The 27,394-nt window shown below is 41.4% G+C and overlaps 2 protein-coding genes across 2 annotated transcripts in view; both read right to left on the reverse strand.

Moving 5' to 3' along the window:
- RBPJ (recombination signal binding protein for immunoglobulin kappa J region) overlaps positions 1-15,450 on the reverse strand; it is a 147,652-nt gene extending 132,202 nt beyond the window's left edge. The window contains exon 1 of the mRNA XM_021394357.1: positions 15,422-15,450. Within this exon, the coding sequence (XP_021250032.1) occupies positions 15,422-15,435 (14 nt within the window). The 5' untranslated portion in view covers positions 15,436-15,450. The remainder of the gene's footprint in view (positions 1-15,421) is intronic.
- On the reverse strand, positions 23,115-27,386 carry SMIM20 (small integral membrane protein 20). Its single transcript, XM_021393951.1, has 3 exons — positions 26,998-27,386; positions 24,980-25,036; positions 23,115-23,663 (listed from the first exon to the last, which is right to left on the reverse strand). The coding sequence occupies exons 1-3, from the start codon at positions 27,104-27,106 to the stop codon at positions 23,626-23,628; spliced, it is 204 nt and encodes a 67-aa protein (XP_021249626.1). The 5' UTR covers positions 27,107-27,386; the 3' UTR covers positions 23,115-23,625.

The following is a 27,394-nucleotide window of genomic DNA, read 5'->3' on the forward strand; positions in this document are numbered from 1 at the left end:
AAAGAAAAGAAAAGAAAAGAAAAGAAAAGAAAAGAAAAGAAAAGAAAAGAAAAGAAAAGAAAAGAAAAGAAAAGAAAAGAAAAGAAAAGAAAAGAAAAAGGCCCTTTACAAACGTACAGATGTTAAAGTGTCAACGGTTTACGGGCGTTAGGCCCGATTCTGTGACAAAGCGTTCACCTGGGTGCCGTGTAAAGTCTTTTCTCAAGACTCGAAGTTTGGTCATTTTCAGAGGACGAGTAGTAAGGGTTAGATGTAAGGGTCAGATGCAGGAGCAGTACTCAATGGTGTTTAGAGATGGCTGTGCACAGAGCAGACAGGCCAGAGAGAGACAGAAATGAGCACTTGCCTAGGACTGCTGGTTTCAACACTATCCCAGCCCTACCCACAGCATCCATTCCCAGTGAACTGCTGCTTCTGGCAGCAGTTCAGAGATGCTGCACAGCTCCTCAGTGGGATGTTTGGGAAGAAGAAATCAAGTGTGAAGCAGAGGAAGCAGGAGACAGAATAAAAAAGAAAAACCCTTAGTCACAGAGTTAGCAAGGGGTAAATGAAGGTAGGACAAAAAATACAGATTTTTGTCTTGATGTCTGAGCACAGGGATTTCTCCCTTTCTCCTAGAAGTGAGAGCTCATCCATGCATTGCCAGAAATCAGCACAGAGCTTTATATCACTCAGACTCATCTTCTCATAGTATGTTTTGTACCACAAATCCGTGCTGCTCTCCAGCATGGTGTCTTTTCTCTGCATGAGTGGCAGATAACATAATACCACAGGTGCCACTTACTTTCACAGTATTTCAGCCTCCACCTCTACCTTTCCAACACAGAGTCATGGGGAGAAGAAAAGGAAAATACCATGAATCAGACCATTATCCAGCAATTCTGTTGCATATGTCAGCTCAGTAGGTCAGGACAGGATTTCTTCTCCTGCACTATGCCATTCTCTCCTCATCTGTATCTGCAGGTTTGTCTTAAGTTGCAACTCTATGATCTCACAACTTCCAAGTTTACCTTCACTTGTGCCTTGTTCAGTATTTCCAACACGATCTGTTTCACTTTGCTTGCGTACATGGCTTACTGAGTTCATAGGTCATTTATCTCTACTGAGCTTCTAACTCATACTTGCACCATCCATGGCATAGACAGGTTTCTTCCATGTGCTCCTTAATTGCATACTAATAGTCCTCTACCTAGGAAGCCACTACATTGACTCATGCAGGGTTTTTTACAGGGTACATTGCAGACAGATGTTTCAGCACTGCAGGCTGAATGGAAGCTGTGTAGCCATGTTAGAGAAGTGTTAAGCCACAGCTGCATGTTTATTAGTTGGGCTCTGCACCCTGCTAACTGCAGTCACAGCTCAGAGCACAAGCAGAGGGAACTCATATCTGCTGGTGAACAACCACATAGCTATACACATAGGAAGTGAATAATAATAATAAGAAAACCCACATACCAAAATTTGCTGGAATGAAGATGTCGGACAAATTTTACTTTGTTGAAGACTACAAAGTTCAAAGATGACAACTTTATGAAATCCGGCAATGAGGAAGTAAACATGTGCCACCACAATAAAGTAGTTAATCATAGCCAGATCAAAGGTCCTGCTTAAAATGAACAGAATAAAGTAATAAAGACTGTTTGTGGAAAGTGAAACATCACAAAGAAGCAATCAGAGGAGTTATCAGTATACATGATCTTTGGGTGAATGTCAGATCTGCATTAGTGGGGGGGAAAAATGGGTTTTTTGGACAGTAGCAGCTGTAGGTCAAAACAGGCTGACATTTATCCTTTGCTTTTTGAGACTGAGTCATATTGTGTACAATAAGTCTCAGATATGGAGAAAAATCCAGTGTCAAAGGATACCAGGACAAGGTATTCTCTGAGCCCTCAGAGCCTTCCTGGCTAATGTCATGGTCTCAGAGCATAACTGGTGGTTCATCTTCCTCCATCTCTCTTCCCCCTCATGTTTCCCAGCATTTGGCACTGTCATTACTGATTACGATACGTTTACTACTCAGGTGACCTAAGTTACTCCTCCATGGCTGGTAGCCGCCTTCTCCCCATCCTAGTTAAGATGCAACTTCGCAACAGATGAAAAGCGTGCATGTGTCATCCAAACTACTTAAAACTCTCCAACCCACCACTCCTAAGGAGGTGCTTCAAAGTAAGCAACTTTACTTTGCCCTAAAGTAGGAGAGAAGCATGCAATTAGATAAAAAAATATATTATTCTATCTTAAGTAAAAGAAGAGTGGACAGATAGCAAAACAGAAGACTAATTTGTGCACCTTCTTATCTATACTTGGTGCTGCTGTAGGATTTAACTGCTGCTGAACTTTTCCCAGTCACTCATCATCTGGGAAAAAAGTAACATTGGAATTCCTTCCATGTTCTGCCTCTGCCTTGTAGCTTTAAGTCAACGCTTTTAAATCTTAAAGTTCTTTACTCCTAGTTTTCCTCTCCTTCTCCTTGCAGGCTCACCTGTAAGGCACATCAGGAAGTGGTGATCAGCCCACAGGTCTCAATATCTGAATTACTTGCCAGGCATCAGTGAGTATCTGCCTACACACAACTATGCATCTGCAGGAAGGAAGGGGTAAAACCATCTTAGACTGAAATCAACACCAGCCCGGCTATAGCTCACTATGTGGTATAAGTAAGAAGACCAAAATATATATAGCACACCAAGAAACCTCTGTTTTATTGCTTAGCTGTACATGACAATTTAGGGAGCCAATCCATGGTAAAAACAGCTTAAAAGTGTTATAAATTGATACCACGAAATGGGTTTCATCCATTTTGACAGCCTTAGTTCTCCAAAGCTAGAGGGGGAGAAGCAAAGGATCATAGGCCTGGAATGAATCTCTAGGCACCTTCCAATCTATTTGCCCACCTTATGACTTCTTTTAGTATTTAAGACAAGCTTGGAAATCTATGTTATTTCTCCTTTCTATATTGTATTTGAAAATTTACATCCCTTCTCAATTTGGTTCTTTGTCATAGGTATATTTTGGGCTCCTATCCTGTAAAAAACAAAATAGAAGAACAAATCACATATCCTAAGCATTGTTCAGTCCCTCCTGGGGTCAAAACAGTCTTGCAGAGCAAGCTATTGCACAGAGAGGGCTACGTGATGTGCCGACTCCATCTGCCCTGGTGTGCAGCACTGAGCCAGCAGCGTGCTGAGCTGCGGCTCTGTTCCATGGAGACACTTTCCACGTTTATTGTTCTTGATTAGAAAAACATTCAGATTTTTAGAACTGACATTTAAGACTGAATAAAGTTCCAGTTTGGTTTTATCAAGGCAAACTTTAAAATAGATTGTCTGTTAGCTTTTGTAATATATTTCTTTTATGAGTGTGAGTGGGAAGAGCATTAAGAAAAGCCATAAATCAGATGCATACTTCTGGTGAGTGCAGGAAATCATTTAACCTTTATGTTTCGTATAAATAGGAATAAATGCAGATTTATTCATATTGTCTACATTTTCTGAAACATCACCAGAGGAGGCATTTCCAAAAGGAAAATGATCAGGAGAAGAAAACAAAAGGAAAATAAAGCAAAAAACCTCCCCCAGAACACTGTGATGCCTAAAGCACTAGTTGCAAACCACTGCCTCCTGCCCATTTAGGACAGGAGAAGAGACAAAAAAAAAAAAGCCCTGCATTTTTACCTTCATTTATTTGTTACAGGGTTTAGAGGGGAAAAATTAAGTAAAAAAATTCCACAGCACACTACTGTACTGAGACTTCAGACAATTCTCTTAACACCAATAGCGTGGAAGCATCTCCATTGGAAAATAATCTGCCCTTAGTGGCTAACTCCCAGCAGAAAGCTTGGCAACAGGCCAAAATGTAAATATCCATTCATATATGCAGGAAATCATTTTCAGCAAAACCTGAGCTGGTCAAGCAAGCTGGGAGGTTCTGAGCAGTACACCGTGCATACATTCTTATTGGAATGGGTTAAAAGGTGCTCACAGCAGCACATTATGGATGACACTAGCGAGAATTTAAGCATGCAACATAATGTTAAAGCAATTAATAAGGACAGTTGCACAACGGAGGAGCGTTTAAAAATTCCTGTGCTCTTTAACAATGGTGCGGAGAGACGCTATGAAGGGGAAAAAAAAAAGCCTGGCATAGAAGGGACATTCCTTCAGTTCCTCTCAAAAGTTTGAAAAACCTCTGGATAGGAAAATACTATTGAGCAGCCAATTTTTTCCACATTTGGCTAAGCGCAATGCCCAAAATACACAGAACACTACTTCACTTTGAAAGGATTGCAATACTCCTATCTGAGTCATCTGAAAGCAAATAAAATGAGACCTAAACAAATAAACCTAATTGTGCGTGGAAACAAATCCAGCTTTCCAGCTTGGCCATGGCTTTGTTTTTGTTAGTTTAAAGCCTGCATATGCAGTTTTAGTGGCATCAGGAGTTATACAAATATTGACAACAAATTGCCAAATGTTGTTTTTTTCCCCTCAGTGCACAGTGTGAAGAAGCTGGGGGAATGCTTCTAGGAACCTTCCCTGGTGCACTGAACCAAATCGCAGCTTGATGGGATCTGCTCCAGCCTCTTCTCTGAAGGGCAGAGGCTGATGAGACCAAGCTTGTTGATTGTTATCCTCAAAGACTTTTATTTTCCACTCGTGAACCCTGCTGAACACAAACCCAAGCTTTCGAAATGTAGCTCAAATGTTTGCACCACAGCCAGGGCATTGTCACATGCTCTGTCCTCCACCCCGTGATTTGTTGCTAGTTTGTGTCATCCTTAACCTGCTGCTGGTGGTTCGGCCAGGAGAGAAACAAATAACGATGACAAGTGAGAAAACCAAGCTGCTCTTCGACACTCTGACATCCTTTCTTTAAAATCCTGTTGCCACTTGCAGGTTGTCTGCCTCAAAGTAGCTATCACACCCACAAAGTCCAGGTGCCATCTGCCAAAGGAGATAGCAGGTTTTGATCAAGTTGGACTGAATCCTTTGCAGCTCCCAAGGAAGAAGGAGAATATGTTAAATCTTGATCTGTTGTAAGCCAAAAATGTTTTTACTTTTGACTTGTAAATCAAGCCCAGACTTTCCTCTTGCACAGATCCAGTGAAACAACACATTTTCTTCTTTGCCCCATGTTCACAACACACCTACAACTTCTATTATTCTAAGTGCCTCAGGTAACATGATTTCCATTTTGCAAAAGAATTAAAGTTTCAACCCCAGATTAAAAAAATTAAAAAATCGAAGACTTTAAGAATTAAAGGAAGACCCTAAGAGTCTTTGCACAAAGAAAACAGACTCACGTACCCTACTGAGCACTCAAAAGCCCAACAGTTATGACACTTGCTACAACACTACAGAGATTAATTCATATTCCTGTTCCTTCTAGTTCACCCTGAGAACTTAGGTCTTGGCCTTGTATGTCTCAAAGATCATCCTAACTACTGGGTTATTAAATACCCTGCAATTAAACTCTTTCTCTCTTTTTTTTCATCAGAAGTTACATGCTATGTATAAGAAACTCCCAGACTTTCAACACAAGTATGAAATTTCCATGAAGTTTTAAGTCTTAGTTATAACACCTTCCAGCAGAAAAAAGGTCCAGATTAACTGTGTGTATCTTATCTTTCATTATTATAACATCCACTCTTCAGATACTATGGCATAATATATTCAGTAAGACATGAATGCAGAAGCATCAACATAGTAGAAGTGCATTTCTTACTTAGTGCAAGTGCCCCTGAGCACGCGTACCACAAAGGATGAATCATTAAATCAGTGGAAGGCATAGTGAAAAGGCATGAGATTTGTGTGGCATGAGATTTTGAGTGGATTTGTGAGAAAGTGGAGGAAAAAATGATACTCTCTATTTCACTAACTCTGGAGCTTCATAAAAAAATAGCAACACAATGCTTGGGACTGTTCAAGCTGTGAGCAAACACAGAAATATGACAAGGCATCAAGGCATGTTGCGTTACTTGATATTCAGACAGCTGGTGTGATGGCAGTTTCAGTCCACCAACTGGTGCAACGAAACAAATCTGAAATGTAAAAGCTAGATTTCCACCAAAATATTTCATTAATATTACATGCATGGAAGTCAGGAAACTCAGACTACTAATCCCCTCAGTTACACCAAGTCAGCCCTTGAGGACAAAGCAACAACGCAGCTGCACAGATAGGGTCTCCGAAGGTATTCGAGGTTTCCGTTTGCTGACTGGAGCGTGCAAAATTTCTCCAAAAATGTGCTAGCGTGTTTTCTTTGAAATTTTTTGAAGGGGGAAAATACCCATTGCTTTTCAGGGGAATGCAAGTATGAAATGACAGCATGCCAGCATATGAAGATCCCCAGATATAGCAAAATTTGTATGAACACCTACTAGTGGAAAGTCCCCTGCTGTGCAATAGACCTCAGCAATATGCTTCAGGTCAGAGGAGGAGACGAGAGCTGAATCTTCCGTCCTAGATTGCAAACTGGGGACCAGCCAACTTCCACAGCATATGCCACCCTTGAAACCCATCAGCATGGGGAATAGATTGCTGTAAGGAATGATAACAATCAGCAAAATCACCACTAGAGTGCGAGAATGACACACTTCCTAGCAAAATAAATGAGAAAGCAGGTGGCCAAGTTTTGTCCGACTGAGCAAAGCACCTCTTCTTCATGGAGAGATCCATTAAACCCTCTTTCAAATTTAAAGACAGACGAAAGTATCTGAAGCCATCCATAAAATATTTCAAGATAACAGATTACTGGACAAAGGGCACCTCACCAGCCTGCTCTATCTCCATCTTTTCTCTCTCTTTTTCTCACGCACACATGCACTCTCACTAGGGCTGAGTGTCTTCATTGGTGCAGAGGCAAGCCAATTAAAATCAAATAAAAGCTATAAATATCACACATAGGAAGGAGAAAGCCCTCCCAGTGTTAACAGCTGGCACCGCCAACCTGACCTGCAAAGGGCCAGTGCTGTCCCCCCATCCCGCTGGCTCCCTCACAGCCCCAGCACAGAGCCCAGCATTCTCATGGGAAGCGCCAGTCTCCCACCACAGCACATGCAGGCTCCCAGGCATCACAAGGCAAACTGCCATATTCCACCTTTGCTGCCAGCATGGGTGCTCACACCGGTGTTTGCTCTCCTTTGTGCAATATTGGGCGTGTACTAAGTGCTGCATAGCGCATGCAGAGGAAGATGTGCTGTGCAGAGGCCCATGCTAGCAATTTGTGACAAAGCTTCATTTAGCAGTTATGTTATCATACAAAGCTCCCAGTCTGTATTCAATTTAGAATTTTTGAATTATTGTAAGGATAAATGAGAAAAATGTATCACTCGGTTCATGAAAATGCAGGAAGAGCACCTACCAGCAAGCATGTGTGCTTTATCTGGAGGTTTCTACCAGTATGCTTCCACTTGGGATTTGCCACATTAATCATTTCTCACCACCTTTGTTGTTCTATTTAGACAGCTTTTACTTTTTCCTCTTAACTTTCTAGGCCACTTGGTCACTTAATATCTGATCTTCTCCTGCTAATTATCTGAATGCTATTTCTGAGGCACTTCATCAAGTTATTTACCTTGCTGAAGTGACATAAGTTCTTCCCCCCTTCACCATCCGCCCCCTGTCTGTCTGGTTTCCCCCCTGCAGTCTGGCTGAAGTGACAAACCCACTCACCCAGCCAAACACTTGTTTTTACAAGGTATTTTTATATCACCACCTCTTCCCCGCATCTCCCCCACCCACCCACCACAAACATATGCTGCGGTGGGAGGACATTCTGGTTTCACATCATTTGCAATGCTGAGGTGACAAATTTCCCCTCCTTCAAGTCATTTTTTTCAAGACCTGGTTTATAAAATGCACATGGCAGAGGACTACTTTCTATCTTATTTTACAGTATGGATGGAGGTGTCTTTGTTTGCTTAGAAGGAATCAGTGGAAGAGAAAGCAAAAACCATTGGATATATTGCATTTCTTTAAAACCTACTCACTCTATAAAAAGATTCAAAAACAGACAGAAAGAATTTTGCCTAGATTGATGGATTCCTTTTACTCATTCCAAGGAAGATGGGGATGATGGAGATTTCCAAGAAGGTGGTCAAATGTAACCACTCTACTGACTTCATTAGTTTATCATCGTCTGTTTTTCCCTATATTAAAATGCACATGCAGTCACATCCACGCAGTAAAAACAACCTCAAGTGCTCTCAGCATCAGGCTCAGAACCATGAAAAACATGACTGTGGCTTTCATCGTACCAAATGAGGGGTATGTGTACTCAGCAGCGATTCTGGTGTGGTGGGGAAATGCCTAAGCCAGCTTTAAATTAGGCAGGAGCAATCTAGTTAAAACAGCACAGAGCCCAGTTTGGGCTCAGCCACTCTAAATATTTACCCTTCACTGAGCTCGAGGTTGCAGTGGCATGCATGCTACCACAAACAGAAAACTTCCAGTCCCTACACTCACCGCTGTACAGCTAGATCTGATGCGCTATATAACCTGGTAATTCTACCAACATACACGTATGGAATGGACCACATTAAGATTGTTTACGATAAGATTGACTTTACATGGTAGAACAAATGAAAAACAATTTTCATACAGAGACTCTATCTGGTCAGCATGTACCAACAGGTTTTTTGAAGCAGGATGAGGTCTATCATCTGTCCCAGGACCTAACTGAATATTGTTCCAGGATGGCAGCTGCATTTTAAGTCCTGTTTTGTGCAGTATTTAAATTGCAATAGGAGACAACCAAAAAAACTACGTGCCAGTAATGCATCTCTGTTAATGTAATCTTGTGATTTTGTCTCATATACAGAGGACAAAAATATAAATTTGAAAAACAAAACAGGGTGTGTCAGCTCCCTGCCAGCAGCTGAGCAGCAAAATGGGAAAGTACTAAGCAGTGAAATTTATTTATACTATGTGGCAACAGGCTCCAGAGAACAAATTATTAGCAGAAGGAGCCAGTCACAGTGCATGCAAGGCTTCCCTCAAACCAAACAGACACGGCTGTCATTGTGGGCAACCAGAGAGCAGAGAGAACGAAAGAGAGGAAAAACGCTCTCTGCAGACAGAATGTATCTTGTAGTTAAGTGACTTAGAGCAGAAAGTGGGTAGGGCCTTTTGTTTCTCTTGGGTTCTAGCAAGGTCATTTGGGGGAAATGGCCACAGAAAACTGCCACCAGTAAGCTGTGCAAAGGAGAAGGGAACAGTGTGAGCTTCTCAGTAAAACAAGTAGGAAAACTGGAAGGACATGAGTTGTTTGTCCATCCCACGGAATTTTCAGAGATTGCCCCTTTTGCGTGTTGTGGAAAAAGGTTACTAGAGGGCCGCCAGACCATCACAGAGGAGCCATCCACCAGAAGTAGGGCAGTACATCAGGGAGGAAGAGCCATCCCCTGTCACCCCGCAGCTGTCAGTCTCCAAGGCTGCAGTGAAAACTGTTGGGGGAAGTGCAGCCCTGCTGGCTCCCATCTCACTGCTAACCCTTGGCACCTACCCAGAACCAGGTGATATTTATTTGGCAGCACGTTCTGCACTAGAAAAACAAGCTGAAATCCCCGCATTAACACTCTGCTGTTGGCTAAAGATACAGTCTCCTTCAGTATGCCCCTGAAGGCTTGTTAGCCTCAGAATAAGCATCCAAAGGTATCTGTTGGTCCATGAGGAACATATGTGATTAAGCCTAAAACTGCAAGCACTCGAAGACACCGCTTCTCTCCCTTCTGGATCACTGCACATTTCTCTGCTATAGACGCTAGCTGAATCTTCAGTCAGAACACAGATATGACACAACCTAGCCTGAACTTATTTTTAATTACAATAATCTACTCAGTGTTTCACTTTTTTCTGATACGTTCACTCCTCAGAAGAAGCAAGAGAAAAGAGAGATGCATCTTTGTGACTTACCTTTTGAGCCTTCTGCTCAAGTCTTAAGATTTTTTTCCTCTTAAAAATAGGACAGTTGTGCCTCTGTGCTGAAATGACAACCCCTCACATGCTCCTAGCTGAGCTGGCTGCGCAGTAACCTGCTCAGGTCCCACTCACCACTTAGGTGCATCAGCATGAGCTCAGCACCACCTGTAGTCACCGTATATGCAGCTAAGGAAATGGTCAAATACCAAAATCAGTGTGGACTGTGTGGATGGTGGCATTCAAGGCAGATAATAAAAGTCTGTCTCAAATAGATCTGCAAACACTGGTGTTGGCTTACTTTCATTAACACTTTCAAAATGTTCCAAGATTTTGGGTGAAAAAATGCTGCATCAGCACAAAAGCATTCCTGCAGCAGTAAACACACTTGGCTGGACCACTGCCTTGTCTTGATTTGCCTCAAGTAAATACAGTCATTTATTGCATGTTTCACCTTCTCAGGGAACATCTGCTGTCTGTGAGGAGCCAAATAGCAGACAAACTCTCAATCCTCCTGAGAGACCTCTGGCTAGCAGCACACATAGCTTTCCTCAGCGGCCAGCATGTCACTGAGCAGTTGGCTTGCTATAAACCACTGCATGCTGTAGGTGTTCCCAGCTGCCTTGTGCCATTTTGTGCCACAACCCAAGTTCCTGAGGATCCCATGCAGTCTGAGCCATGTTTTTATACCTACCATGGGAGCAGTGTGTTTCTTATAAAACAGTTCTTTCCATTAGCAAGGCAGAAAATGAAGAGAAAAAGTACTAGATCTCAAGGGAATATGAAGAGTGAAATGTGAAAGTGGGCATGTTTAGCGATAATAGCGCTGCTCATCTTACTGGGAGAACATTTTTCCAGGAGCAGGGAAGGGCATGAAGGAAATAATTAGAAGACCATGAGGACAGTGGTGAAATCAGAGGACAGCAGATAGTGAAGAGCACCCAGTGAACAAAATGCAAATGCCAGCTGAAAACACACAGAGCAATTTAAATTTCATCCAAAATATAGTGATCCAACAAAAACATTCAAAGGCAAAGGTAGATATGGCAGAAGTCAGAGGAATTTTTCCTGTAGGACTGAATGGAAAGTAAAGAAGGACTGCAGCAGGCTGTAGGAATTTGGCTGTGAGAGTCCTGCTCTGAGCCAGGCTGCTCACCTTGGAGGAGTCAGTGCTAGAGTCTGAGGGCATCACGAGGCTGAAAAGAAGGAGAAACTCAAGCACTCTTTAAGTCACATGTGGACAAGTTAACAGAAATTTCTCTTCAGAAACACAGAGAAGGCTAGGACAATGCCCAGATTCAGTACAAGGTACTGAAGGAGAACCAAAAATCTTACCACTTTAGACCTCTGTAGAGTTTGTTTACTTTCACTGTCTGCAAAGGAGCTGTTCTCAGCTTACATCAGCTTCAGCCTTGTCTCCCTCCATACTCAGTACTACTGTACTCCACTGCAGCTTCGAACAAGAGCACAAAGTCATGGCTAATCCAGCCAAGAACTCCTCAGCCAGGAATTTTCTCCCATCCAGAAAAAAGTTTTGTATATCATAAATGGATAATAACAGATGATGGCATATAGACACACCTGTGCTAAACTAGTCAATGCCCAGCAGTCAAAGTTTTCCCCTGCATGTCTAAGAAGGTAAGCTCACACCTATTAACCCATTTCAGTGGTTGAAAGTTTGAGGACAGACTTTTAAAAAAATAATAACATTAAAAAAAATCTTTAGCCCAGCTGTTCTGTTTTATATGAACACACTGCATTTGCCTGACCTATCCAGTTTAGTATAGATACAGATTTCTTTGCTCCTCCAACCAAACATCTCAGAAAGTATGCTCTACTTTACTTTAAAATAAGATAAATTCAGACTTACTTTTTTTTCAAGGCTGAACAGTGGGATCTGCTTCTGCAATGGCAGGATATACTCAACTAGGTGAACAATGCTATATTGTCCACACAACAAGCAGAAGCTTCCCACTGTCACTAGGCTCTGCACCTGGGGATCCTCCTACCCCACACAAGGACAACTTCACTGAAATTATTTACTTCTGCGCAAGGCACCAAATTGTCCTTGCACCTGCACCACACTGACTGCAAGAACACAACCTGTTCCAGGACCTGTACTACAAAGCTGAGCATGAAGGAGTGCGGACAGAGCAGAACACGCTTATGAAGATAAATTGTAGAAGAAAATGCAGACGCTAAAGAGAAACCAAGGGCTGTACATTCCCTCACATTTAAGAAAAAGCTTATACATCCTATAACAGGTGGTAATCAGGACAGACTTATTTTGAGGGTCAGCCTCTCTCATCACATGAAGCACGAGTGGGAAGCTAAAAACGTGGGCAGAAATGTTGTCTAGGATGAACAACTGTGGTCTTTCATGTAGGCTGAGCAAACCTGGTACACTGATAAATTTATAAAAGTGGCGGCAGCTTTTGGTGGAGAAGGTTGGAGATGGTGACCTAAAGTAAGCAGGTAAAGTGATCTTGTAATTATTACACTCTACAGTCACATGGAAGACTACTGGGGACTAAAACTTGGATCCTTTGCATCCTCGAGAGTGTTGTAAGCACCTAACTATTGGCTAGTTTTGGGGAGGGAACACTCATTCCCATATCTTCTCACAACAAAACTTTCAAAAGATTTGTTTCCATCCCTGTGTTAAAAGGAACATCATTTTAAATCTCAGAATTTCAAGGAATAGAACAATTGTTTACGACACATGTTTGTAAAGAAAATATTCCAGTTGCGTCAAAGTACGTAATTTACCCTTACAGTACAAAGGTAAAGAGAGTTCGAACTAGACTTTTGAACTAGGAGCCAACGAGGGCTACATTTTAACCTTGCATTCTGAGAAATCTTGATCATAACTCTAAGGAGGTTCACTTGCCCCATCTACTGGTCAATGGGAAGACTGGATTTATGCAACAATGAAACACGCCGCTACCAAGGCCCTGATTCACTTTCATTCTCAAATTCCCATTTCTAACTTTAAAGAGAGGACTAAATCCCAGTGACAGTAGGTTTTCAGAAAACACACAAGTGCTTTACCTTGAGTTTCAGACTGGTTGTTTATCATGGCAGGAATGCAGTGATTACTTATTTATGACCAAAGAGAAAAATGCATTCTATTTGGAGAAAATAATAGGACAGCCTGCGCAGTAACACTGACCTCTTTACCAGAAGAAATTAAATAAATACATCTTATTTTGTTCTGAACTGGGCTTAGATCATACAATATTGCAAAATGGCAGCCTGCAGAGCCCTTGTCACAAAGCAGCCACATGCACTACAGATCAGTAAGGTCACCACAAGGTTAACACAGCTTTTTTAAAGAATTCTCAAATATATATTTTCTAAATAGCAAGTCAGATTCCCTAGAGGCCTGCTGACCTTATATTTTTCATTACTGCATTCTGTGTATCCATCCCATTGAAGCAGGTCTGCTCCTTTAGGGGACAGGCTGGATTCTAGACTGAAAATGTGAAGTTTGGGTTGTCTTGAAGAGGCCTTTTACCCTTCTGCAGGTAGGAAGTGCTGTAAGATGATTCATTTAGAGCATATCCTAACTCCCACCCATGTTATTTCAGGATACCACCTGCACTCATATTTTAAAATCCCTCTTCTCCAGGAACTCCCATGCTGGTTGCAGACCCAATCAGATGTGCCTAGAGAGAAGCTGCAGCCAACAGAAAGACCACCAAAAATCCTGACAGCAAGCTGCCCACCAAGTAACCCACCTGCAAGCTGATTCACCATGACATCTCACTCCCAGGCATTTTCTCAACATGACCCCAGCAAACCTATGACAGCTTAGTTAAGTAAGTCAGCATGCAAGTAACTGCAAGTAATTTCCAGCATGGCACATATCTCTCCAGCCCAGAGGGCTGCTGCGTCTTGAGAAGTCTAAGAGACAGGACTAAACTAGCAGCATGTCTATCCAGGCCCAGGCATGAAAGTTCACAGAGGAGTTACTGTCACAACTGCAACAACGAGGATCCATTGTCTTCAGGAAACACAGGCAGCAAAGCTCAAGTATGACCATCTACTTTCAGAAGCAGTTCCTCTAATTACCCAGTAAACTGTGTGAGAGTAAGCAGGCCACAGAAGGGGAGTGACTGCAAAGAAGAAGGAGGAACATCCCCACTCAGGCTCATTCACCTTGAGTGATAAACTTCAGAAGTAATTATGACTACTTTCAAATATAGCAGGCAGGAAAAAAAAATTACGATATATACCAAGTGCTGGGTTGTGCATAAGAGGTCATAAGCACATGCACTGCTTTGAAGACCATCATGAAAGGATTTCCTAGCTGCCTCCCAGGAGTATATTTTGGTCTGAATAATTTGTCTGAAAAACATAATCAAATGCCTCTGAAATTTCTAGAGTCTAGACTTGGACTGTGCTGGGGGGACCTTCTGCAAGGAGATGATCAGGTGAAAGGTGCTTGAAAGGAGCCATAGCAGATAGTTCTGAGAGAAGATACTGCGATGAAGAAAGATGCTGAAAGGACACGAGTACAGGTTTAATAGCCTTTAATTAGTGTTGCTGTTGAAAGCAGCTTCCATACACTGGTGCTGAACTTCCTTAACTAGTCTAGTCTCTCATGACAGACACCTTTGATGGGTTAAATTTAGGGTTATTAAGCTGGGAAAATCCCTTCTTTTCCCTACACAAGGACGGATTCAGATGTCTGACTTACATAACAAGCCCAAATCTAATGTCAATCTAAATTGATAAATAATCAAGAAACTGGCAGAAGCAAATGTTTGGAGTGAGTTTTGAATATAAAACAGACTTCAACTGAAAGCTGTGACCAGAACTGCGGATAAACCATTCAGTCTTACTTTTTCTTTCACCATCAGTGTAAGTTAGATAATTCTCCTTATCTCTTAACTCTCTGCCATCTCTGTTTAGAAACCTGCAATTGCTATTAACATGGCACTTGACACATTGAGGACCCATTTTTTTGTAAAACAAGATGAAATTAACATCTTTTTTCCTGGTTGTGAATAAGTCAATAACTAATTATGTTAGTTATACCCAGTACTTTTGAATGGAAAAATCAAGCACTGTTCTTCTCCAAGACTTTATGTTCTTGGTTATAACAGACATGAATGCAATTTTTCTTCTCCTTTACCTTTTTTCTGAGGACAAAATCTGCATTCTTCAGCTGTAATCACATAGACTACTGTTTATGTTTTTTAAGTAATAATGCACAAAAATAATATAAATACAAGGATCCCAAGAGATTGTGTATTTTACATCAAAAAGCAATTTGTTTTCACTGGGAAAACACTTAACAGAAGTTTCATTCTACATTCAGACACTCAGGGCTGGACAGTTATCCAGTTTATTAGTCTCTGTGTAGGGGATTCTTCTGGTGACTATGTTTAGTCACAGATATTCTAAAATTCATGACAGAAGAAATAGGAAAAGTAAATAGCCTATCACTTCTCACTACCACCACAAACATTAAGAATATTCTTAAACATACCACTCACCAGGAAATAAACATCTGAAGGAGCTGGAAATCACTGCTCTGCCACCACTCAGCTTTGACTCTGCCACTTTCCGTCTCCTTCCAGAAGTCCAGCAGCACCTTTCTGAGCACCTCCTGCGTCAGGGCACGCCGTAATGTCCCACGGGAGCAGCCAGCTCACTCTGACATAAACCTAGGCTCAGGTGCTGGAATCAGCCCAGGGGCTGAGTCCCAGCTGGCAAATCTAAAATGACTTCCAGACCAAGGGAAACGAGAGACGAGTGTTTGGAAAGAGCTTGCACAGAGGGCTTTCAATTGTTAGTATCACACCTTTACAGAAATAAAAATAGTGCCTAGGCTGAATATCAGTAGATGGTTTGAGCTGTTTGAGGTGTGCGGAGGGATGGCTCTGTTCTTGTCTTGATTGTGCTGAGCAGCCCTGGATCTTTTGCTAGTGTTTGCTGGAGTTTGCAAAAATGTGACTGTAGATTTTGCTCTGCTGGGTGGAGGGAGTTGGGATTATCATGCATGCTCCACTGCATGGCTGCCTTCCAGCTGCCAAAGCCCTCCTAACAAAGATACTTTGATAGGGACCATGGCTGGCCAGCTCATCCAGATGCCAGCTCAAGGCTGGCCAGCTCACCTCTCTTGGCAGTGCAAACATTTTCAAAATCCCATTCCATCCGTATTGTCATTGAGCAGTAACTTCTGGTTATACTGCTTTCCCACCAACCTTAGTGGGGAAAGCGAACACAGCTCTATAGTTTTAATTTGCACAGTGGACACATAATGTGTGCATTCATCACACTGGCCTGTACTCAAGTAAAGTCTGGTACTTCACCATGATCCTCTGTTTCCTTAAATATACTGCAGACTGCATGGAGCCTCCTGGCAAGATATATTAATCCAGTCAACAACCCAAATATCTCAGTTTTGGTGCTCTCAAGAGAGCACAGAAGTTTAGTCTGGTATTAGTCTCGTATCCTTTCCTGTGTGCACATAATTCCTCGGCAAAAATTCCCTTCCAATATATCTATGGAGCAACTAGATATCCACCCTCTTCAGATTTAATTGGATGTAGTTCCACCTTCATTACTTTTATATAGAGTGTTATGTTTTCAATGGTGATACAAAATGGTACACCCATCAGAATTACAAGGAAGACTTCCAACATAAGTGCTAGCATTTAACTCAGAAATACCCATATGGATCAGATCATATGATTATACTTGGAACACGTGGGTTGTTTTAATGGGAATCCCCTGCCATGCTTCTGAGTGAGAAATTTGTTAGCAGGATAGTCAACACATCAGCTAACTCATGAGTCTGAAGAGTATAACTTGTTTTCATTCAGACAGTATCAACAAAGCAAACATAAATATTCCTATAATGCTGCAGAGCTAACATTTCATAAGGTGCTTCATACACAAAGAAGGCTATGCATCAAGAACATTTTGTTGAAAATGTCAGAAGACTTTCAGATAGTTGGAATCCAAAAATCCAGCTCACTATCTATTCCTGGACAGATAGACCATGAGTAAAGAAGAGTCCCTATACTATAAGTATGCAGTAGTTTCCCCTGGCTTAACTCAAAACCTGTGAGACAAAATTATTGAATCCTGATAGAATTCAGTAGTAAGGAGCCTTATACCTGCTTTAGTTAATTGCCACAGGAAACAGTTTCCTAAGCAATGCAATACTGAATATTTCTTCAGAACGAAACTGTATTCACAAGTAAGCATTTCTACATTACTGGTAGAACACGCAGCATGGTCTCTCTAGGAGTGGAGTTGTCTACCAACAAACTTAGATAAGAAAAATAGTCTAGAAGATTATAAATCTTCTAGATTTAAGGCTGTAATTAGAGCCTGGAACTACCAGCTTGGTCTTTAAGATTCGTGTTCATCTCAAGAGAGTAGCATGCAAACCCTTTTTATCTTGGAAAGCCAAAATTAACAGGAATGAAATACCTTTTGCACTTCTAAGACTTAAAGATGACCAGAACTTTAGACAGAACGCATCACCATGAGAAGATTCCTGGCAGAGGGTGAGGCGAAGTGACTGGTTGGAAACAGAACATGAAATTAGATGGAGTGAGGCATCTTTAGAATTACATATCATATTCCAGGTAAGTCGCAAAGGATGCAACAGTTCACAAATGAATCACAAGGTGTTTTTCCACTAAAACCATTGGCACAATTGAAATATTAATCTTTACCTTAATCTGTACCTCTTCTTTGAATCCAAAGGATTGAAGCCAAGATAAACTTCCTATTTTCTTCTAGGCAGTCATTATCTGGATGTCATACCTGCCTTGTCAAGAGCCTCACTAAGTGCTGTGCACTCAATAATCTGTGGAAACCAGAACCAGATGTAAATTCTTTCACATTACCCTGAATAATTTTGCTAATGATGCAGAGATAACACTTCACTTAAAAATTTACACTTTCTCAATAAGGTTTGCTAATTTCAAACCTTATTCTCTTCTGTAAACTTGAAGTGCGATAGTTTTTGTGACTAAATAAAACCAGCCTTGTGTTCTTGAGCTACATTTACAGCAATTTTCTGTTAGTCAGGCCTTGTTCTTATGAACCAATGATCAACAACATGGATACAGTATACAAAATTCAAAGTTTTTGAAAATAGCCAATAGCAGCAAACATCTATCCTTAGGCTGGAAAGGCAAGTCATGCTCTCAATGTTTAGTTAGTTCCAACAGTTCCACTATTTCATTTTATATGCGTTATGGTGCATCCAGGCAAGAAGAGTAGGACAATATCCAAGTACATCTGTGACTTCTCCAAAAGGAGAATTTCTACCTAGCTGTTATTGTTTCAAGAAAAAGAAAAAAGAAAAAAGAAAAAAAAAAAACAAACAACCATACAAGATCATGGTAAACTCTGAAGTAATGAAAAAAGGGAATGCAAATCAAAATTCCAAAAGTCAACATGTCAGAATATTAATCTTGCTTCTTAATCAACTGGTTAACATGACAAAAAATCAGGGGATATATTCTGTCTGGATGTTAGCAAAGCATTTAAATGATGCCACGTGGGAAACAATTAGTTATGAGACTCATAAGCCAAGCATGGAACTAGCTAAAGCAGAAATGACGAAGGGAAGTCATTGGCTCAGAGGGATTTTTATAGCGGTGTTCCCCAAAAAACTGTCCTGGGACAAATTTAGTTGTTGGGCACAAAAAATAACAGTATACTAATGGAATGTTCTGATTAAATGATTTGGGAGGCAATATCTATACAAAAGACTTTAAATAGCTAGAATGATAACTATGGGATAAAAATTAACTGTACTAGGTGCAATATGGAATAATAACAAGAGTTTTTGCTACAAACCAAAGGCTTGTCAGCTGAAAAAAATAAGAGGAAGTCTGCAACAGATTAGTAGAATTCCCAGATTTAATGTATGGGAATACCATCCTTAGATCCCTTCCCAGCTGCTTAGAGAATCCTTCAGCTAGTGGTGCTGCTGGCATCATTGCTTTGACCCAGGGGCAGAGAGGGGTAGGCAGGCGGAAGGCAGCAGAGGTCACAAAATCACATAACCCATACTAAAAGCACACAGAAAATGCAGAGAAATGTAATCTACCACAAGTTCTTAATGTGGAACATGGGATTTTGGATGGAACCATGAGATGTTCTTTGTTGGAACATCTAGCAAGCTTGTGCCAGCCACTCACAAGATAACTGTAAGAAGGACCAGTGGAATGGAGAGCTTATTTCAGAGGAAGCTACAAGCAGATAATGAAGATTCTGTTACTAAGATTACCTGCTTTCCAGACTTCAGAAGACTCCTAATGGTGCAGTCAGTAATGGCACAAGTTAGAGTTCTTATATGAATGTTCCTCTTATCTGTAGATGGGGAGGAAATCTGGATCTAGAGGTGGCCTGCTACAATTACTGGGACCCCAAAAGTCACAGGAGCAGCCATAGAGCAAATGGTTGATATCCACAGTGGTTTCTCTTCTTCCAAGCTGAAAGAATAAATACAATCCTAAAGTATTCCTGAGCCATCCAGTTCTGGGAGTGAATGGGTGGCTGAGGACTCCTCCTACACGAATTTTTGCCGAAGCAATGGGAGTATCTTCCTCCTCTATTCTGATTGGTATTTTTGATATTGTACTGTACGGAGTTACTGGAAAAAGCAGACAGAGAAGGAGGCACCCTTCCCTGTGACCCGGGGCCTGAAAGATACTTTTCAGCATGAGGTCCCTTTCAACCTGAATTATTCTGTCATTTCTGATCTCCCAAGGTAGGCTAGAGTGAAGGATATTTATATTAGACCTCCTTAGATTCTCTCCTCTCATGATAACTTCTCTGTCTTTACTAGGAACTTTCTTCAGAAATGTTTACCTCTGATTTGCTGGGGAGTACACAGAGAAGAGGGAAAGGGGTATCCCAGTTTGCGAGCAGTAGAGCTAACGAAGGCTGGTTTCCATGAATATATGTCCTTTGTCCCTCATGCTCCTGTCCAGTCAGTTGACCAGTATGCCCTGTCTCTCCTTCATGTCCACCATCCTACCTCCAAGGTGTTTCTCCATGGCTACAAAACCTTATTTTTCATGCAGTATCTCCAGTTCTCCCTCATTTCTTTCAGTTGGTACTCAGTGTCACCTGCTCGGTACTTTCAGCTATATTGCAAGACTTTTATCTACTTCTTTGCTGTGCAAAGGACAGAAGGTAGGACCCATTGTTACAGAAGACAAGAAAAGTGGCAAGTCAAAGCATGTGCAAATTTGTCAGATCTATGCTTTGAGCAGAGACCAGAGCTCATAGCAAAACCTGTTCATTTTCCTACTTTTTTTTTTGTGCAACAGTAGTAACATTCATACTCGGTTGTACTTTAACTTCTGTGTGGAAGTTTATGCTCAAATTTAGAGATCTTGAAATAAACATCAGTACTGTGAAAAGCAGGTGAGTTTCCTGTTTGATTCCAAAAAGCCAAAATTCTGTACCCAGAGCATATTTTAGCATAGGAAGCCCTGGGAAATTTCAGTTGTTGTTTCCTTTTGAAAAATATTCTTTAAAACATATAAATACTTGGGACCAAAATATCTACTTCCCAGTCCTGTTTTTCATAATCATGAAGAAACGTTCCTAGGCAAGAACCAAAATGGTTTTCCAGATTATCAAAACAATCAACCCCTGCACTTATCTCCATCATGCCTAGCATGGAGGGAATGCACTATTATTTTACGAATGGAACTGAGGCTCTCTGGCTGAATTACTGAAGTGCTGCCAGAAGAAAAAATTCTTGCAGAACAGGGAAGTGAGCACAACAGTACTAATTTCCAAGACAGTGTCTTAAACATTGCACCATTTTTCTTGAAAGGCTAACAAGTTAAAAAGGGCTTTAATATGCTTTACCCCGCACTTTGGTTTTTGCCCTCCAGTCATACATTGTCCACAGAAAAACTGTACCTTTTGCAGCACTTTCTCAGAAGCTGGAAAATAATTTCCTTCCACTAACAAACATAGTATTTGGGCTGTGTGGCATCACAGAAAAAGTCAATGCAGCTTTCCATTTACTGAAAGAAGGTCAGTAGGAGTGTACACAGTTCTGAGAAAATGAGTAGTTAATTATTGTTAGACTGCAAGAAGTGAAAATGCATTATTTAGTTTGGTGTAGAAAACTGCAAAAAATAACAACTGCTTCTTTTTCTGGAGTTTGTTTTTGTTTTTGTTTTGTAGAGGACCATCTATACAGTAATACTTGAAGATCAGTTAGCACTACTCAATGTGTTTAAGTACCAAAGAAAAAAAATTCCCTTCTCACCTTACCAGTGAGAACAATCTCAACAAACCAAGTGCAGTTTTCAGCACATATTTTAAAATCCCATTTTTCTTTCTTGCCTGTACCTTTTGCTGTATTTGCCCATCCTGCAGTGTTTGAGAGTTTCATTGTATCATTAACAATCTACAATATTTCAGAGTCATGCCCAACTCCCTCTTCATAATACAAGTTCTAATAATTTCAAAAATCATCAGCTTAAAATAGCAGACACAAACTTAGTACAACCAATTGCTTCTGTCAGGTTGTCAAAGCACAGTTTTTGAAACATTTTTCAGGGTCCATCATAGAATAAATTCATATTTGTTGTTTATATTCCAGCTAGAATAAATAAGTAAAATGTGTTCATATTAAAGAATAACTGTTTTCAAAACATTCTTAGAAGACATTTTTATCAAATATTTTGTCCCAAACTTTCTATCACAACAGTCAGAAAAGGTAGAACAAAATCATCAGATTGATTCCTCTGGCAGATAAGACACACCGAGATTTCCCAAGCGCTAACAGATATATAGAACTTTGTATTATTGTAAACAGATCCACCCGCTTTGTGTGCTTGTGTTGAAAATTACTAGTTGCAGTCCACAAAAACAGCATTTCAGAGCAAGCTAAAGTGTTCTGGGGAACACAACTTGCTATCTATCCTGCCTCCCCTGCAACTAAGCAATTCGGAGACTGAGAGGCTCGTGTTCAGTGCCTAGATTATGCGCAGGAAGCCAACTGCAGGATTAGGACTTCCCACATGAGTCCACGGCAAGTCTTCAGGCAACTGGCAAATGTCAGAGCAGTAATAGGAAATTTCAGTGTAAACTAGAATTACTGCAGTATCTTCCCTGTTTTAACAGTTTTATTTTGTATTGGTTTGCAAGAATAGTAATTAATTTTTTTCCAGAAAAAAATATCAAAGTTTTGAAAAAGACATTCATTACCCTGAGATTTCAAAGACATGAGAAATTCAGAAGAGGAAGTACGCGTCTGTGTGGGAGGGGAACAACAACAAAAGGTAGAAAAGGGATATCAAGTAACAACTCTTTTGGCAAAGAACACTATAAAAGATGAGCCTTTTATCTGTCATTAATAAAGCCAGGTGATGTCGGAAAAAAAAAACCAGAAAACTAACACCTGTTCTCTTTATGAGTAACGCTCACTGCCCATGCATTATTGCAATGATCTTTAAAATGTTTGAAGATAGCATATTCAAGTTAAATGTATGAGCTACACCTGTACTCAACAATATTGGTTGGGATACAGGCCATAACTGCAGGTTATAGATCATTTCTTTCTTCTGAAAACATCATTTATTCAGAACCCTAATTTACCCATTAAATTAAGGTAAATTAGGGTAAAGATTTTAAGTAGGGGCAATCCTTTACTGGGCTATTCTAATGATCATTATGCTCATCATAAAGGTGCTTTTACAAATATCTTTTGAAATCCCTGCTTTTCTACCCCAGTCTTAACCTACTTCACTGGGTGTACTTGTCAAGATTCTGGTGGGGGGGAGGTGGGCTGCAACACCATGCCACACACCATCCCAGCTGGCCCCCTGATGCACCCACAAAGGACACAGATCAGCCCGCAACAAGATATGCAGAATGAGGAGAAAAAGTGAGAAATAGCAGAAAAAAATATCAGAAAAGGACGGCAAGGAAGTGCTGCAGGCACTGGAGCAGGTGTGGAAAGGACGACACCAGAGCCAATATCCACACTGCAACTCATGGAGGATGTCTGTTTTGCCCACAACAGTAGCCAGTAAACCATCTTCCTGTTGTTATCAAGACCCATGAGCTTCTTCATCCTGTCGAGGAATGGAAATGAGAGATTGGCTAGGTGGGCACTTGGCGGCCAGTCAAGGTTAACCATCACACCTGCTTGCAAAATATATGACACATAATGAAGAAAACCAATTGGTTTGAAAGGAAGAAATTTTAATGCACAAATTCTCGCTTACCATGTTATATTCTGCCTAAGAGAGAGCAAATCTTCACTGGTCTCTCTCAGTGTAAACTTCTGTCATGTTTTCACAATTAAACCACAGAAAGTAATTTTCAAACTAGGGAGGAAACTACAGTGGTCTGCATATTTTAGTCTATTCATAATTTGTTCTACAAATGTTTACAGATTAACCACAAAAATAATTTTTCTTCTCTTTTCTCAAGGAAGTAAATATTTTACTTCTAAACACAAGAAGCATTCAGCTCTCTAGCAGTCTGTCCATTGTGCCACAGCACCCTGTCAAAACTGGGATACTTTTTCCTCTTGGCTTTCCAACCAGTAGCGCTTGTTTCTCCTCATGTGCCCACACAGCATATTCAGAATTCTTCTCAAGCGACGCCCAAAGGCATACTTCAGTGTAAGAAGAAATAATTGAAGAAGTTCAATTTCAGTTCTGCCTTGAAATGCACCAGGCTGGCAACATTACTTTCTTCCAAATGGATCAGACCACACTTTTAACCCTACAAATCAAATATGAAAATACCAGCAGTTCATAACTAGAATTTTAGAAAAAACAATCCCATCTACTATTCCAGACTTGTGGACAAAAAAATATGAATGAATCTCAACAACATTTTCTGCACTGAGCTCAAAAATCTGCTTAAGCTTGAAAAATATTTACAAAGTCAAACCCATCTTCATCTTAAGCTTCAGAGAGTGGAAAAGTCGATCACACCTGTATGTAAGGTGTTACAACATTGTTGGAAAAAAAAAAAAAAAAGAATCACACCTTATTTTACACTTTAATTTGTCTGGATTTCACATTCAACTAATGGATCTCATAAATTTTCATCAACAACTACATTTACATGAAAAATTTTTACTGAGGAGGACTGGTCATCAAGTACCTGCATCTTGAATAAATGAGACCCAATCTTCTTTATTGTTTAATAAAAGGCAGATTTTCAAGACTTTTATTTCAGTATAACTTGCCTGCTCCTCTTCAAAATTTCACTGCTCTCTTGGAAAGTCAGTCCTACATTGATGATTTAACTGATATGCATAGTAAGGACATGGCATTAATCCTATTGGATTTTCCCCTGCTGTTGCTGTCAGGCTTTTCTAAAAATAGGAGTTAAGTTACCCTTTAACATATTCAAATACAAACTGTTTCATCAAGACAAGCATTCCGTATCTTTAAATGATAAGTATCAACCTTGCCAGTTCTGTTACATATGAGACAATGAACTATCAATTATGGTATAATTATACATAAATGAGTAGTATAATTTTCTTCCTCTCACTCTTTCCTACTGCTTCTACTGGTAACAGCAGGTATCAAAAAGCTATTAGCATTGCACTCAAAATTTTCTTTTGTGTTGTGTATTTCTGCCTCCCATGAGGCTGGAAGGTAATGATAAAATTCCTCACAAATTCTGTTTCAGCTGACTTGCAAAGCAGCATTTAATAAAACAAGGGTGCAACAAACTATTTTCTACAGCTAGAGCTCAGAACACTCACAGTTCGTTTACTCTGAACTGATGCAAAAGTTATTTTCTGGTATGCGAAGTATTTAAGAAAGAGGGAAGATAACAGAATCGCTAGAACTTTCTTGGCCAGTTAAGTCAATTTAAAACAGATTTTATTAAATCCATAATTTTTAAGTGAAGAATTAGCCTGAGAAAATATTTTCATGGTAAGGATTTTTTTTTAAAAAAATACATGTACTCTTTGAATGTATTCTTCACAGCATTTTACTTATATCAATAGAAATATTCAAATATTCCAGTCTTCAAGAAGTCCTTCAAAACAGTACAAACACATGAATCAAGTATACCTGGAGGCTGGATATTCTCTTGAACAATACCAGCTCGGTTTATTGACTGTTCTCTCTCTGGAAAACAAAACAGAAAGAACAATGTTAATAAAAAGAAAATATCAAAACACCTTGACCTCACCGAGTAAATTCTGAACCACACACAGTGCAATTCTGGTGACTATGCAGGTATACAGCCTGAATGTAGCATTCACACTTAGCAGAGAAACTAAGTAGCTAGTTTGTTCTGAGAGTTTACAAACTATAAGACAGCTGTCTTAAAGTAATGACTACTTTTTACAAACAATCCTAAAATACCTGTTGTGATCCCCTAACTTGAGGAACTAGCACTACTTCGAGGAGATAACCCTCACATGCTCAACATAAAACTCCTCAAAGGATTCATTCATTACAGAATTGGTGACCTCCACCTTCAGGTCCTGGAAACTGTTGTTCCAGGGAGATTTCATGGCAGCATCCATAAAACCACTGCTTGTAAATTTTTTGAGACTGAATATTAGGGGGATATTTTCCATACAATGGGCCTATTCCAGGGTTGGTTTGTTACATATGAGACAATGAACTATCAATTACAGTATAATTATATATAAATGTTTTTGAAGATTCAGCCACTTTCAGGAAGAAAAATGGTTAAAATTGTGTCATTTTACCCTAATAAATGCCACCACCACTTTCCTCTCCGCTTCCTATTAAGTGCTTTGCCACCACAGTGCTTCGAAGCAGAACATATAAGCTTGACTGTAGCAGCCTCTTGCCCATCCCACTGAACTTTTTAAGCCTTTAAAAAATATTGTCGAGAACCACTCCAGAGAACTAAAACCCATTCTTGCCCATTGCAGGATTACTATGTGATGATGGTCCAGATGTCTGACTTGGAATAACAGAATTGTTTGAGTTGGAAGTGACCCTTAAAGGCCATCTAGTCCAACTCCCCCTGTAATAAACAGGGATGCCTACAGCTGGATCAGGTTGCTCAGAGCCCCATCCAGCCTGACCCTTAGTGTCTCCAGGGGCAGAGCAACCACTTCTCTGGGCAACCTGTTCCAGTGCTTCACTACCCTTACTGTAAAAAACTTCTTCCTTATGTCCAATGTAAGTATCCCCTCTTTTAGTTTGAAACTATTTCCCCTTGAAAACTGGGACTTCAGACCCAGCTTCCTAAAGCACAGAAATAATGAATGTTTTGCCACAGTTCAAGTCAATGAGGGGCATGAGCTTCTACAGCAGCTCTGTTGTTACACAGCTTACTCCAAAAATTAAATCCTCTCTACCCTAAAGGGTAAAATTAGTATTTCCACTGTAGTACCACAACCACGGAATGCCACGTTCCTATTTAAGCGTCAGGTGAATGCTTGTGCAGCTCTCATACAGCTGATAAGCGTCAAGAAAAGCACACAGGAAATTAATAAAGGTGCGGTCCGAGGAGAGCTTGAGGCACACGTGATAAATGAAGCCCGGAATCAGGTATTAGAAGGCAAGCGTGACTGTGTGCTAAGTGCACAGTGCCCACTTTGTGTGTGCCAAAACAGTGCTTCGGTGCAGCTTCCACCTTCACAAACTTTCCTTCCTTCAGTTATTTTGAATGCTTGCAAGTTAAATTTTACTCCACCGTCAAGGCGAGGCTAAAGTCCCTCCGAGGTGATCAATGACTTGGATGACCCTTTTTGTTTTTCTTCCTAGAAATCTCTTCAGAGTAACCGCGTGCACCCCTGCGGCCCGCCCAGCGCCTCGTTTGGCCTCACAAAGATTACAGGGGGTGAGATGTGTCACACCCAGACCCTGCCCTGCCGGGCTCGGCAGGCGCAGAGGCACGGCTCCCGCTGCCCGTCGCTACTGGGGCATCCCAGGGCTTCCCGGTTCATCACCTGAGAACGACCGAGAGTTAGGTACAGCCCCGTCCCAGCCAACAACGCAGGGTCACCTTGAGACCAGACCTCTCCGAGCTCCACGTCATTTTCACAGCGGCCCCGGAGCCCTGCAGGCCCTGCCCGCTCCCCTGCCCGGCCCCGGGCACTCACTGTACTCCTCGGGCAGCAGCAGCGGCCGGAAGTAGATGGGGTAGAAGGCGGCCCCCACCACGGCCACGAAGCCGCCGAAGATGCCGAGCGTGCGAGACATCCCGGCCATGGCGGCGAGGGGAGGACGCCTCGCGTCCGGGACGGAAGCTCCGCGGCCGCCGCTTCCGGGCGAGACGGGGCCCAGCGGGCGGCGCGGGGAAGGCGGCGTGCTGCTCACCGAGCTCCGCGGCGCAACGACGGTGCTCGGGCGGACCCTTCCCGCCGAGCGCCAGCGCTCCGCCGCTCTGAGGCTGCTCGGCCCCTCCGCGGCCGGATGCCGCCCCGGCCCCGCCGCGCCCTCCTCTCCGCACCTGCGGCGGCCGCTCGGGGCGCGGCGCGGCGCGGCGCGGGCCCCTCC

The sequence above is a fragment of the Numida meleagris genome, chromosome 4 (assembly GCF_002078875.1).
Source record: "Numida meleagris isolate 19003 breed g44 Domestic line chromosome 4, NumMel1.0, whole genome shotgun sequence".
Lineage (NCBI taxonomy): Eukaryota > Metazoa > Chordata > Aves > Galliformes > Numididae > Numida > Numida meleagris.